The sequence below is a fragment of the Pan paniscus genome, chromosome 16 (genome assembly GCF_029289425.2).
Source record: "Pan paniscus chromosome 16, NHGRI_mPanPan1-v2.0_pri, whole genome shotgun sequence".
In the NCBI taxonomy this organism is placed as follows: Eukaryota; Metazoa; Chordata; class Mammalia; order Primates; family Hominidae; genus Pan; species Pan paniscus.
Genome location: NC_073265.2, coordinates 68,311,902 through 68,326,009, shown reverse-complemented (window position 1 = coordinate 68,326,009; position 14,108 = coordinate 68,311,902). Strand labels below are relative to the sequence as shown.

At 50.0% G+C, this 14,108-nt stretch overlaps 1 protein-coding gene across 9 annotated transcripts in view; it reads left to right on the top strand.

The window, feature by feature from the left end:
- Positions 1–14,108, top strand: part of RASGRF1 (Ras protein specific guanine nucleotide releasing factor 1) — a 130,559-nt gene that overhangs the window by 22,573 nt on the left and 93,878 nt on the right. For all 9 annotated transcript variants that reach the window (XR_010109970.1, XR_010109969.1, XR_010109972.1 and 6 more), the window contains exons 2-3: positions 3,725–3,831; positions 9,854–10,001. Coding sequence is in view for 5 of the 9 variants with exons in the window: in XM_055098999.2 (XP_054954974.1) it covers positions 3,725–3,831; positions 9,854–10,001 (255 nt within the window). In the remaining 4 variants the exon portion in view is untranslated. The remainder of the gene's footprint in view (positions 1–3,724; positions 3,832–9,853; positions 10,002–14,108) is intronic.

Genomic DNA, 14,108 nt, shown 5'->3' with positions numbered 1-14,108 from the left:
GAACAGAAGGACCCTGGGCTAAGAGCCAAGCCACTGTCACCCTAGACAGCCATCCCAGAGACACCTCACACCCACCTCCAAGCCTCAGCCCCCTCTGTGAAGTGGGGTCGTGCCACCTACCTCCACCGTGGCTGGGCTCCCTCAGGAACACAGGGACAGTGCCTGCAGGGTGACAGGCACACAGCAGGGCCTCACAAAATCAGTCACTTTCCCTTTTTTTTCCCCACACCACTGGTTGTGTTTTAGGTTTTCCTGCACATAGGTTTGGAAATCTGACATTCTCACTGAGTCCCTTTCACCTCTCTAAGCTCCCTTTTTTGTAGCATCATCCAGGAGCCTGGAGCTCATCCTCTCTCTCTAGACATGGGCTTTGGTCTTTCCCAGTGGATTATACTCTGTCTCTGCATCTCTGTAGGCTTCTCCCTCTCCCACCTGCCCCCCACCCATCTATCTCTATCTTATCTCTGTCTCTGTCTCTGTCTCTGTCCCTACCAATTCCTACATAGAGCAAAGTCTCATTTACTTGCTACCCAAAGTCCGGATTTGTGCTGATTCAGAAACTCTGGGTGGAAGCTGACTTTCCCTCAGCAAACAATTTCTACAAGTCAGTCGGGCAATGTGGTTGCATAAAACAGATGTCAGGGGCAGGTTTACAAGCACAAAGGGAACAAACTGCTCTCAAGTCATTCGAGGCACTTATATTCCAGCTCAGGCCTCCTGCAGCAGCAAAAGCACCACTGGGCAAAGGCAGCCCAGGGTTCTGGCTTCAGTGATGCTGCTTCTAGCCCAGTGACCTTGGACAAATGAATGTGTCTTGCCTCCACATGCCCTCTAAATGGGGATAACAGACTTAATTTCTAGGGCAGTTGTGTCTCTAGTCAGGTGATGTGTGCAAAGAACCTAGTACCATGCCTGAGGCGTGGTAGATCCTCCAGTTTCCCCTTCTCCTTAAGGTGGAGGCCCTCACAGCTGCCTGGACTGCAGTTCCTCTGGCCGGGAGCCTGAAGTGGCTCTGGATACTCCCAGAGCTCGCCCTGGCCCCTGGAGCCTGGCTGTTATGCCTCACAGGGAAGCTTCTGGGTCACGCTTGTCCCGAAGGCCACCCCTCCATAAACTGGCCACTTCACTTGAACGCTAAGCCTGTCAGTCACTCAGGGTCTAGGCAGTGTCTCCTATCCCAGGAGGACAGCAGATGCAGGATGCTTGTGAGGAGACTGTGACAGTAGCCCAGGAGAAAGGTCGTGGGGCCTAACCTAGGGCAGCGGTGATGGGGTCAGAGCGAGGCCACACAGATGGAGTAGACGGGCAGATGAACTAGCAACTATTAGAGTGACAGGAAGGGAGTGGGGAAAGCCTCTGGGTAGCCTGCGGCCGGCTTCCTGAAGCCTCCAGGAACCCCGTGCCTGGTCTGCAGGATGGAGAGTTGGGCATCATAACCTGTCAGAAGCTCAATCTCTGATGACTGGGTTCGGGCCTGGAGGGTCTTCCTGGCATCCTTCCTCACAGTTAGGTTTCCAGCAGGGGTGAGGCTGCAGGGGATTCCAGTACACATGGGTAGCAGGGAGCCATCTGCTTCCCCACCCAGTAGGGCTGATTGGGAAGAAGTCTCTGTGAAGAGTGAAAGACCTCAGCCAAGCCCATCACCCCATGCAGCTCTGAGTCCCCCGGTGACCCAGTAGGGAAGGAGAACACTCCTGCTGTGGTCCCAGCAATGGGCTCCTATAGCTCTGGGACATTCCCCTTGGGGCTCTAAGGAGACCCAGCAACTCCACTGTGCCTGTATGTAGCTGAGTGCCTTGTTTCTGATTTGGGACTCTGAGTCTCACCTACCTACAGGCTCCCTGAGGTGGGGACTTTGCCTTTTTGTCTTTGCATCCCAGGGCCAAGCCCAGGGCCTGAGCAGGCGGCAGTTGCCCAGTGCAGGTGTGTCATCCCAGCTTCTCTGCTTTCCCGCTGTTTGGCCTTAGGCAAGCAGCTCAACCTCTCTGAGCTTCAGGTTCATCAGCTGTAACACAGAGAATACCTGTTCTGCTTGGTGAATGTGGAAATAATGAGATCATGGGAGACAAGCATTTGTGTGTTCATCATCTCTCAAGAGATGGGGAAAGTGCTAGGTAGCCGCCTGCCACTATGTGTCACCTGCTTCCTCCTCGAGGGGGGCAGGGTGCCCACTGGAGCCTTTCAGATTCAGTTATTTGAGGCTGTAGCTGACATTTCATTCTATAGCCCCAGTTATCTGTTTCCTAGGAAACAAGAGACAGACATTGACTCTGTAACAACTCACTCTCTCTCTCCTCTCTCTCTCTCTCTCTCTCCTGCCATACTCATTCCCCCCGCCCCCCACTTCACATACACCCGGCTGCCACCTAGACTGACAATTAACAAAAATACATAAATGTCAGCAGAAGCTAAAATTAGTTTACACACTGCACCTTGTGCTGCTGCTCCCTGCCACCTGGACACCGAGGGATGGAGGGACGGGCACCCTCTCTGGCTCAGTGTCACACCATGGCTGGCCCGTGGTGCATCCTCTGAACAGCAGACCTAAGGGCCCCTCTTTGTACCTCACCCCCTGCCTCTCTCCTCCCAGTTTCACCAGGCCCAGGCCCAGGCTGGGCCCCCAGCACTTCGTTTGTCTGCCCTCTCTCTCCGACGAATCCCTCTGCATGCGGAGCTGGCCCCTCAGAGCCCCCTGCCCCTTCCTCCTGCCAATGCCCCAGCCCAGTCTATGACTCTCCCAACATGCCCAGTTGCTCAAACCTGAAACCTGGGCTTTATCCCTGCTGCCCTCTCCTCCCACGGCTCCTCCTCTCAGCTGCACCCCAGGTCCCTGCCCACCTGCCCACTGGCATCCCTGTACAGCCCCCTCCCCCTCCCAAATATGCTGTGAGCTCTGGACACCAAGCTGCCCCCATGCTCTTCCATTCAGCTGAAATAAAACTGAACCAATGTCCCATCCTCTGGGAAGCCCTCCTGATCTCCCTGGGATAAGTCAGTGGGTGACTTTCTCTGTGCCCCCACAGCCCTTTGTTCTTACCTCCATGACAGTAGTGATCGCACCACATTAATTACAGCAATTACAGTGCTTACTAGGTGCCAAGCATTCTTCTAGGAGCTTTACATGTATTTAACTCCTATAACAGTATTGCAGATGGGTGTCTATTGTCTGGCTCTTCTGCTTCCCTGAGTCCTTAAGGGGCAGGGCCCATGGTTGGCATGGTTCTAAGTTAGTCACCTGCACCCAACACAGAGGTGGCTTCCAGTGGGCTCTTATAGGGACCGTGTCTGTTTACTCATCGCTCTAACCCCAGGACCTAGAAGGGCACTTATTCCATTTTTGTGGAGTGAGTTAAATACATGCTGCATTGAATTGGTACCCAGTTCCCAAAAGGATGTTCTAATGATGTGCTTTCCCTGCCTTCCCTCCAGCACGCCTGATGATTTCAAACTGGCTTTTTTGCAATTTGTTGTTGAACAGGGCTTTGTGTGTTTTGTTTCCTTCTTACAATATCCTAAGCATAGGCTCTGTTACACGATACAAAAGCCCTTTTAATCGAGAACTGGAAACTGCTAAATAGAATGGCATTCTGATTATCACAAACAAGGAATCTGTGCCTAGCTGATGTGGCAGCAGGCACTTTGCAAAACAGCTAGATTGATTGCAAGAGTCGCTGTTGGTCCCATGGACACTCTGGTAATTGGAGATGTCTTCTTCTTGATACAGCATTACTTCACGGTGAACTTCAGCCATGAGAACCAGAAAGCCTTGGAGCTGAGGACAGAGGACGCAAAAGATTGTGACGAATGGGTGGCAGCCATTGCACATGCCAGGTATGTCTCCTTGCCCAGGGCAGGAAGCCCCTACTCCACAGTCCAGGCAGAAAAGACTAGACCCAAGGGCCTTTGAACAAAGCCAAGCCCCATGAAGTGGAGGGCATGGGAAAGGAGGAGGAGAAGCATCTCTTGGCAGGGTCCACCCTTACAGCCTGCACCTCTGGGATGAGCCTCTCAGTGCCACAGGGAATGAGAGGCCATGAGTATTGCAGCTCCTACCCTGCTCCCACACTAGTTACCTTTTTTATATTAGCAGAACCAAGTATGATTTGGTTTGGTTAAAGGATTTTGTGGCTCCTGAAGCCTAAGGCCTCCAACATTCTGACCCAAATGCAGCCACTCATTTGCTGCATTACCATGGACCAGTCCTCTCTGCTCTCTGGACCTTGGTTTTCTCATCCAGAGGCTGACATTCTAAGCCTCTCTGAACTTTGACACTCAGGGATTCTAGGCCTGCTCCTCCCCTCTGCTCCAGCAGTAAGTGCCCCCTGTAGGGAGACTCCCTGGGCCAGGAGAGGGGAAAACCAAAGGACAATAGGTGCCACAGAGACAACAGGGGCTCCAAGCTGAACTGAGTCCCTTTTGGGTCCTAAGGAAATGATGGGTTTGTGAGCCAGGATGTGGTCCCAGAGCTGACAATCGCCTGGCAGAGCTGAACATGGTTAGGGGCAGCAGCACCCAGACTTACGTTTCTGGGCAGTGGATTTTTCTACCTTAGTGGATAATAGTGTTTCTGTGTCTCCTGCCTAAAAAAATGGAAGCTCCTGAGGGCAGCAACCAGATGTGATTCTTTGCATTACCAAGGCCTGATAAAGGCATAGACAGAGTGCCCAGTAAATATGGGTTAGAGGAATGCAAGGATGGATGGGTGGTTGGAGGATGGATGCAAAGCTGGTTGTTGAGTTTATATATGGAAGATAAATGGTGAATTAATGCAGGATACATGGATGATACATGGACAAGTTAAAAGTATGTGTGGATGATGGACATATGGTTGGATAGATGGATCCTAGGGCCCGTCCTTGAGCCTTGGGTCAGACTAGTTAACCAGAAGCCCTTATTATGACTATAGCAATGACATTGGCCCTGAGATAAGGCCATCTCTAGTTCTTTCCTCAAGGGGTATCCATTCTAGCTACAGAGACCAGGTTGTCACATATGAACCAATAGTCAGGCCCAGTGCACAGTGCTGGGAGACAGATGGATGCAACATAAGTATTCCCCCAGGGATATCGCAGTCTAATCAGGTAGACATTAGACATATGCACAGGTAGCTCTGGTGTATAGAGGCTGAGTTAAATACAAAACAACATGAGAGAGAGACATTACTTCCATCTGCAGGGAAATGGGAGAATCTGGGGAAGCTGGAAATAGGGTAAGATTTGGCCTGAGTAAGGGGATTGGGAGTCAGACTTAATGGGTTAGATTGGTAGCATTGAAATGCTCATTTCTCTCCACCCACCCCCCTATGACAACAACAAAAAAAAGCCTTAAATAAAGGTGCTGATACAGGAAAGAGAATTCCAAGAATAATGAAGAGGCAAAGTTTGGGTGTCATAAAGTAGATGAGGTTGGCCAGGTGCAGTGGTTCACGCCTATAATCCCAACCCTTTAGGAGGCCAAAGTGGGCAAATCGCTTGAGGTCAGCAGTTGGAGACCAGCCTGGCCAACATGGTGAAGCCCCATCTCTACTAAAAATACAAAAATTAGCTGGGCATAGCGGGGGGTGGTAGGGAAGCCTGTAGTCCCAGCTACTCAGGAGGCTGAGACAGGAGAATTGCTTGAACCAGGGAGGCGGAAGTTGCAGTGAGCCGAGATGGCGCCATTGCACTCCAGCCTGGGCAACAGAGCAAGGCTCAGTCTCAAAAAAAAAAAAAAAAAAAAAAGAAAGTAGATGAGGTTGGACCATGGGCTGCAACCAGACCATAACTGGATCTTGAATACCGCTGAGATGTTTGACCTTTCCCCTGCGAACAGTGGGAAGCCATTGAGGGTTTTATACAAGGGGAGTAGCATGATCAGAACTATGATCTGAATTGAAAATTGCTCATGATGTAGAGGATAAAACTGAGTGAGGAAGAACCCAGATGCAGGGGGAGCAATTGGACCTCAGTCTCCTAAGCACTAAAGTAGAACCAAGAGCCAGTTATTTTGAGTAGCAAATGAAATTATTTATGTGAAGGGGCTTTGTAAATGTAGAAGTATTATAGAATTCTAACTTTTACGTGCTGATAACCAGGACTACATTGATTTAGAATCTCAATCAATACAAAAAGTTTCTAAAGGCAATGAAATACCAATACTTATAGAGTAGAGTGGCTAAAATGCTTAAGACAGACAATATTGAATGTTGAAGATGAGTGGAACAAACGTAACTCATCTAGTGCTGGCAGGAAGATAAAATGGCACAACCACTTTGGAAAATTGCAAGGCAGTTGCTTAAAAAGTTAAACATACATCTGCTCTGTGACCCAGCAGTTCCACTTCTTAGTACTTATCCAAGAGAAATGAAAACATGTCCATAAGAAGTCTCATATGCAAATATCCCTTAGCAGCTTTATGCTTGATAGTCCAAAACTAAGAATAGCCAACATGTCCATCAACAGGCAAATGTCTAAAGTCACCTTGGTATGCTGCTCAGCAGTAAAAGGAACCAGCTACAAATGCATGCAACCTGTGGAAGAATCTCAAAATCAATTTGCTGAGTGAAGAGCCAGACACAAAATAGTACATGATATTTGGTTCCAGTTACATGAAATTCTAAAATAGGCAAAATAAGCCTGTGGTGATAGAAATCAGAATAGTAGTTGCTTCTGGTGTAGGGATTGACAGGGAAGAGGCATAAGGGAACTTCCTGGGGTGATGGAAATTTCATCTGGATTTGAGTGCATGCGTTTATCAAAACTGATCAAACTGCACTTAAGACCTACGCTTTCTACAATATGTACATTAAACCTCAAATTTTAAAAATGAATGATATATATATATATTTATTTTAAAGATAGTGTTCTAATTTTCTATTGCTGCATGAGAAGTTACCACCAACTCAGCAGCATGAAACAACACCCATTATTTTACCTCCCTGTTCTTTGGGTCAGAAGTCCAGGCTTAGCTGAGGTCTCTCTCTGCCCAGGGTCTCACAGGCTAAAATCAAAGAGTCAGTGGGCTGAGCTCCTCTCTGAAGACTCTGAGAAATCATCACTTCCAGGCTCGTTCTTGTTGTTGGCAGGATTTAGTTCCTTGTAGCCGTGGGACTGAAGTCCCTGTTTCCTTGCTGACAGCTGAGAAGGGGAGGAGGGGTCAGTTCCTAGAGGCTGCATACTCCTTGCCACATGGCCTCCTCCATCCTCAAGCTAGTAACTCTCCAGCCTCAGATTTCTCACTGCCCCTTCTACAACCAGCAGAGAAAACTCCCCGCTTTTAAAGTCTCATTCAATTGGATCACAACCACCAAGACAATCTCCCTGCCTTAAGGTCAACTGAGCCACATTGACACAAGCCGGTGACAGGAGAAGAAGCCCTGCAGGGCAACTGTGCAACGGTGCATGCCAGGCAGGCCATGCACACCTCTCCTGCCTACCATGGACAGGATAATTTTTCAAGCAATTCACTAAATTAAGGACTGGCTCTAAGAAGCCAATAAAATAATAATAATCCAATTGACATCAATGTTGCCAAGCCTGTCTGGGCCTCCAGAGCCTGACAGAATGTTCTGCATCTGAGGGTGTCTGTCTGCTCTACAGTCTGTCCAGCTCTCACAGTTCATCATGTGCTTATGATAACCCAGGGAGGGGTCCCTTCAGCCCATTTGACAGACGTGTGACCCAATGTCACACAGGACATGGGTGCCTGAGCGGGGGTTGTGGAGTCCCAGATCCTGGCTCCCAGCTTAGGGCTCTGCAACTGCCAGGTAATGCAGATTCAGCACAAACTAGAAGCCTTCCTCCTCAATAAAGGAGCAGCTGGTGATCAATACCACCTACCTGTGAACAAAAACCTCTCCATATGCATCATCCTTTTGGAAGCCAGCAGCACGTGTCAATGGGACAATGGTGGAATGATGGGACATGCTGATTGTTTGCCTTCTTCCTTTGTCAAGCCCTGGGGTCTGGGTCAGCCCACTGGCCTCCCAGGAATGTCTCCCATTCAACCTTGGGGGTGGGGAGTGATACAGTGATGGTCGCAGAAAGGGAAATCGAGGCACCTTCCTTAGAATAGTCAACATCAACATCAGCCATCCTGGCTGAGCTGAGGCTTGTTGAGCAGTGCTTGGGACAATAGGAGCTATCATTGTACCACTTATCTATTATCTAGGGAGTTGGCCATAAGACCAGAGGGGGACACTATAACTGTAAGCATCACTGAACCTCAGACACCGTGTGTGTGTATGTGTGTGTGTGAGTGTATCAGTGGAGACACTGGCTGTCTTCCACAGCCATATTGAGTATTAAGTATTTTTACATATTCCCAATTTAGTTTTTATTTACATATACATAATAGATACTTCCTATGTACGAAAAAAGGCACTGGAGTGTATTAATATCATGTAGAGACACAATGTTCTCTCGCGCTGTATGTATAATATTCTGGTATTATGGGATGCCTCTGTGGGGGGTGTGTGTTTATATACAGCAAGGTATAAAATGCAACATCAAGTGCATTTTACAGTGTACGTTTCAGGGGAGAGAACTGTATGCCAAACCAGAAGACAAAACCACTAAAGGGACACAAATGCATTGTCAGGGGCTGGAGCCCAACTCTAGCTCCAGCTTTGACGCTCATGGACTGTGATTTGGACCTCAGTTTCTTCATTTGTGAAATGAGATAATTGGTCTTTTGTGATCCCCAAGTTCCCTTCTCACTCTGAGAGTCTGTGAGTCTGTAAAGATTGCACCTGCACGAGGGGGGAATAGAAGGATAGGGAAGGATAAGGGAGGATAGGGAAGGGAAGGGAAGGGGAGGGGAGGGGAGGGGAGGGAAGGGGAGGGAAGGGAAGGATAGGGAAGGGAAGGGAAGGATAGGGAAGGGAAGGGAAGGGAAGGATAGGGAAGGGAAGGGAAGGATAAGGAAGGGAAGGGAAAGATAGGGAAGGGAAGGGAAGGATAGGGAAGGGAAGGGAAGGATAGGGAAGGGAAGGGAAGGATAGGGAAGGGAAGGGAAGGGAAGGATAAGGAAGGGAAGGGAAAGATAGGGAAGGGAAGGGAAGGGAAGGATAGGGAAGGGAAGGGAAGGATAAGGAAGGGAAGGGAAAGATAGGGAAGGGAAGGAGGAAGGGAAGGGAAGGATAGGGAAGGGAAGGATAGGGAAGGGAAGGAGGAAGGGAAGGGAAGGATAGGGAAGGGAAGGATAGGGAAGGGAAGAGAAAGGAGGAAGGAGAGGAAAGGAAGGGAGAGAAGGATGGAGGGAGGGTTGGAAAAGGGACAGGAGGGAGGGAGGTTAGCAGAGCAGCCTGCAGATGAGGCGGACGCCTATTTTACAGCACTCTGACGGGGTCCATTAGTAAGAAGAGACTAATGAAGCAGCTGAATTTTCACACCCATGGGGTGAGGGGAGTTGTGGTGGTACAAAAACAGACTCCTTCATGCTCTCAACTGAATTTCCTTTACAAGGAAAAACAAGTCTCTTGAGAAGTTGGAAAAACTTAAAAACCTGATATTCATTTTCATAACAGAAGCACAAAATCTTATTATACTTTAATAGGGTAGCATTACAAACTAAAGGATTCTCTCTTCTAGCCCTGTTATTTATCTTTAAAAGTGGGTGGGAACAAGAACACAGATGTGCTTTCTGGATCAGGCTCGCACTCGGGCCCACCGCCCCGCCTTGCTCCAGCTCTCTCCCTGCCTGGACTGCCCCCAGCTCTACCCTGCCAAGCCCTCTCACTCTGCAGGGTGCTGGGAGTCAGGGCCTTCTGCTAAGTGCAGGTGGGTGGGTGAGCCCCTCTCCCGTTCAGTGCCCTGCTTGGTTCGCCAGAGGACAAGGAGTCAGCATCTTACCTGCCATGTCCATTTGTCCACAGCTACAGGACCCTCGCCACAGAGCATGAGGCATTAATGCAGAAATACCTGCACCTGCTGCAGATCGTGGAGACAGAGAAGACCGTGGCCAAGCAGCTTCGGCAGCAGATCGAGGATGGGGAGATCGAGATCGAGCGGCTGAAGGCAGAGGTGACTGCGGGCTGGGGGGTGGAAAACGCTGGCCAGGGGCCCAGGCTCTAGGCACAACATCTCAAACCCTGGGCTCCTGCAGGATTGGGGGGCCACATGACGGGCAGGGAAACCAGCTCCCAGATGCAGTTCTTCCAGACTCCAAACTTAGGACGTGGTGGTACTGGCAGAATGAGAAGGTCCTGTGGTCAGACTGGGTTTAAATCTCACCTCTGCCACTTAGTGACTGCAACCTGGAACAAGTCCCTCAACGTGCCTGTGCCTCAGTTTCTGCAGCTGTAAAACAGGGCTTTCTATAAACACCTGACCAGGTCGTGAGGATTGAGTGAGATTATCTATGGGCAAGCTCCTAGTTACTGTGTCAGCCACTGTATTGACTGAGCATTCTACATTATTAGCCCAAGACTCTGGAGAGCGCAGGGTCACTGGTAGGTCATTAGAGTGTGGGCTTCTGCTCAACTCCAAGGCAGCCCCTTCCCTCCATCCATCTTGATGAAAGCTCCTGCAGCGGCCCACCAGCCAGCATTCTGGAGGCGGCATTGTTGCCAGACTAAGCCTCTTTGCACCTGGCTTCCCCAAGCGTGGTCCATGAAGCAGCAGCATTGGTTTCACCTGGAGCAGAATCTCAGGCCCCACCCCAGATCTTCTGAATTGGAATCTACAGTTTAACAGCCCAGGTGATTCCATTTACATTAAACCTTAGGAAGCACTAGCTCTTAGTCCCTTAGATGCCCCTCACCAGCTATCAACCCTGGCACAGAATGATCTGATCACCTCTTCCCCTTATCACCTCACCAGCATGCTCAGAACCATCTGGCCATATCATACAAGGACCACAGATTTTGCACTGAGGAGGGGAAAATGAAAACAAAGACTCCTGAAGTCAGCTGGGTATCTAATTTGCAGGGTCTGATGTAAGGTGAAAATGCAAGGCCCAGGCCAGGGAAGTCATTCTCCTGTCCCACAGCCTCCTGACTTGACTCATGGCAGACAGGCAGCACCCAACCTCAACCTGTAGCCTCCCCTGCCCTGACTGCCAGGAAGTGCGCAGTAGCTGGACTGGGGTGGGCAAGGAGCTCCTTCTGAGTCACCCACGTAATGCACCCTGGCACTGCCAGCCTGCAGCAGGGATGGCTGTCGCCTTGCCCTGCGACACCATGGGGCGCACACTGGACCCCAGCCTGCACCTATGCCCAGGCATCTGCTGAGGGTTGGGGGTGATGGTGGACTGTGAGTCTCCTCAGCTGACTCAACCGGTTGCTCCCTGAGCAGATGGTAGCAGAGGTCTTGGGGCCTGGGATGCCAGAGTGTGGGGAATAAGCAGCCAAGAACCCATCCAAGGAGCTGAAAAAGCGGTGGGAGGTAGGAACATGCATGAACCAAGACTCCAAGAACCTGCAGTGTGCTCATGGTCCCATCAAATTCCACTCACTAAACACAATTCAAAGAGAAAACTATCTTAAGAATTTCAACAAAAGAGCTTAAAGTCCCGAATGCAGAGCCTTCTGAGCATAGGGCCCCATCACACCTGCGAATCCAGCTCTGCCTGGAATGTTCAAAGATCTAAAGCCAACAATTTCACCTTGTTCCGCAGCAGCCAAGCCCTGAACTAAGAGTAATATCAACTTGCAACCTCAAGGTCAACAAAAATTCCAGATTCTACACATCTCTGCTAGCCTGATAACAGGCACCTTCACGACATACTTTCATTCCCCACAACCATCCTGATAGGATCAGTCACCTGCATTTCACAGGAGAAACCAGACTCAGAGAGCCCAAGTCACTTGCCCAAGCTCACACAGCTGGGAAGTGGCAGAGCTGAGACTGGAACCCAGGTCTCCTGTCTGCTTGCCAGTCTTTCCAGTCTACTCTGGTAGCCTCTTCCCACAGGGCTACCAGAGCTCAGTTCAGGGATGTCCCCACTCCGGCCCACCCAGTTCATTCTGGGATCAATCCTCGCCCAACACAGATTCCTAAATCTAAACTGAACTCCTGTATGGGATCAGGGAAGGAGTCCAGCCCCAGTACCAGATTATTAGCTTCATGATCAAGAGTGTCCAAGTGTCATTCATTCATTCACTTACTCACTCACTGAAGATCACCTACCACTGACCTCATCCTTTTCCCCAAGCACCACCTCTTCAGTCACTGTGGGCACCAGTGCACTATCCGCCTCCTGGCCTTTGCACATGCTGGTGCTTCTGTTTGGAATGCCCTTTTCATCCCCACACATCCTACCTGGTGACATCCTACCAAGCTCAAACGCCTCACCCTGGGGGACCCCTGCCTCGGAGGGTGCTCCCTGCTGTCTGCTCCCATGGCTTTCCCACACTCAGCTCACCATGTGAGAGCAGGCTCCATGTGTGCCTGTCACCCCAACAGGCCTGGCAGGAACTCCATAAGGACAGGGCTGTGTCGCTTATCACTCCTTCTTTTGGCCTGGCACACAGTAGGTACTCAGCAAGGGCTTGATGAGTGGATGGTTGTCAGGCTCTGTGGGAAGCATTAAAGAGATGAAAGTTTCTGCCTTTGGGTCTGATTGTGGTAGAATGTCTTCAGTGCCATAGTAGGGCTTGCGCTGTGAACCCAAGTCAGGAAGTCGGTTGTTTGATAGCCTGGGAGGTGTGGGTTTATGTTGCACGTGGCCTTAAAAGGTGTCAGGGCATTGTAGGTCAGAGAAGGGGTGTAGGTGCAAAGGGCAGAGCCCCCTGTGGTGTTGGGGAGCAGAAAGCAGGTCAGTCATGACTGAGTGAGAGTGTGTGTGTGTGTGTGTGTGTGTGTGTCTCAAAATGGCAGCAGAGACCCATCTGATGGGAATTTTCGGAGCAATGCTTCCAATTGAGTGTATTAGGGCAAGATATTTTTAAAGAAGACTTTGAAAGAAGGACCATCTTGGGAAAGCTTTCTGGCCATAGTGTCTCTCTTGGTCTCTCTCTGTCTCTGTTTCTCTCTCTGTCCCCCTGATATACACACACACATACACATATGCACAAACACGTCCTGCAGGTCAGAGGGTAGTTGCTGGCTCTGAGTGGGCTCTAGGAGAATGGAAACAGAGCTCATTCCTGAGGAGTGGCCACCAGGTGGGCAGGACACACTGAAAAGCCAGGTGAGTGATGAGTGCCACCAGTGAGGAAGGCCCAGGGTCTTAGACTATCGGAGCCAGCAGGACTCTGAAGACACCAAGGTCCATGGGGAGGAAGCGACTTACCCAAAGTCTCTCGCCTCCACCACTGGATCTCCTCGCTGAAATCCTTGGCCTGAGCCTGCCCCACCACAGCCTTCTCCTCCCTGCTGAGGAGAGGACCTTGATAACAGGGTACATATTCAGGAATGACAGTGTTGCCTGGATGGCCCTACACTCTCATAGTCCACCTCTCTTCTCATGGCCAAATAAGCTTCCTCAGGCCCCATCCCACATATTCCTGAGGATTTCCAGGGGTTTCCCTGGCCACCTCTTGCTTTCAAACTCCACTCTCCTGATCTATCACTGCACTTCTCATGGCTGCCTCCACTCAGTCTTCACTGCTGCTTTCCCCTTGTGTGGTCACTACCTGTATCTGTCAGAATAGGCTAGATTATGCTGCAGTAACACCCTCCAAATCTGAATGTCTTAAAACAACAGAGGTTGATTACTGACTCTGTGTGTCCATTGAGAGTTCTGCTGAAGACTCTGCTCCCCAAAATCCTCCAGTGATTGAGACACAAGCCAAGGAGGCTTCTGCCATCAAGAAATTCACCAGTCATATGGCTGGGCTGGGGAAAGGCACATGGCACACTGCTCACATCACATTGGACAAAGCAAGTCACGTGACTGTGCCCAACTTCAGAGGATCTGGGAAATACAATCCCACCATTTCCAAGAAGAGAGAGAACCAGAGTATCTGCAAAAGTCCCAACAACGACTCAGAGGAGGCTTCTCCTTCAGTCCCTACAACCCATGACACAGGCTGTTGTATGTAACAGAATGGAGGGGCACTCCACTATTAAAACAGAAAACAGCTCAAAAATGAATAGAAAACACCTCTGCCCTCATGTCACCCAGCCTTTCCTGCCACAACCATCCTTCACCAACCTCCCCTTTAAACACTGACTTCTCTCCTCACA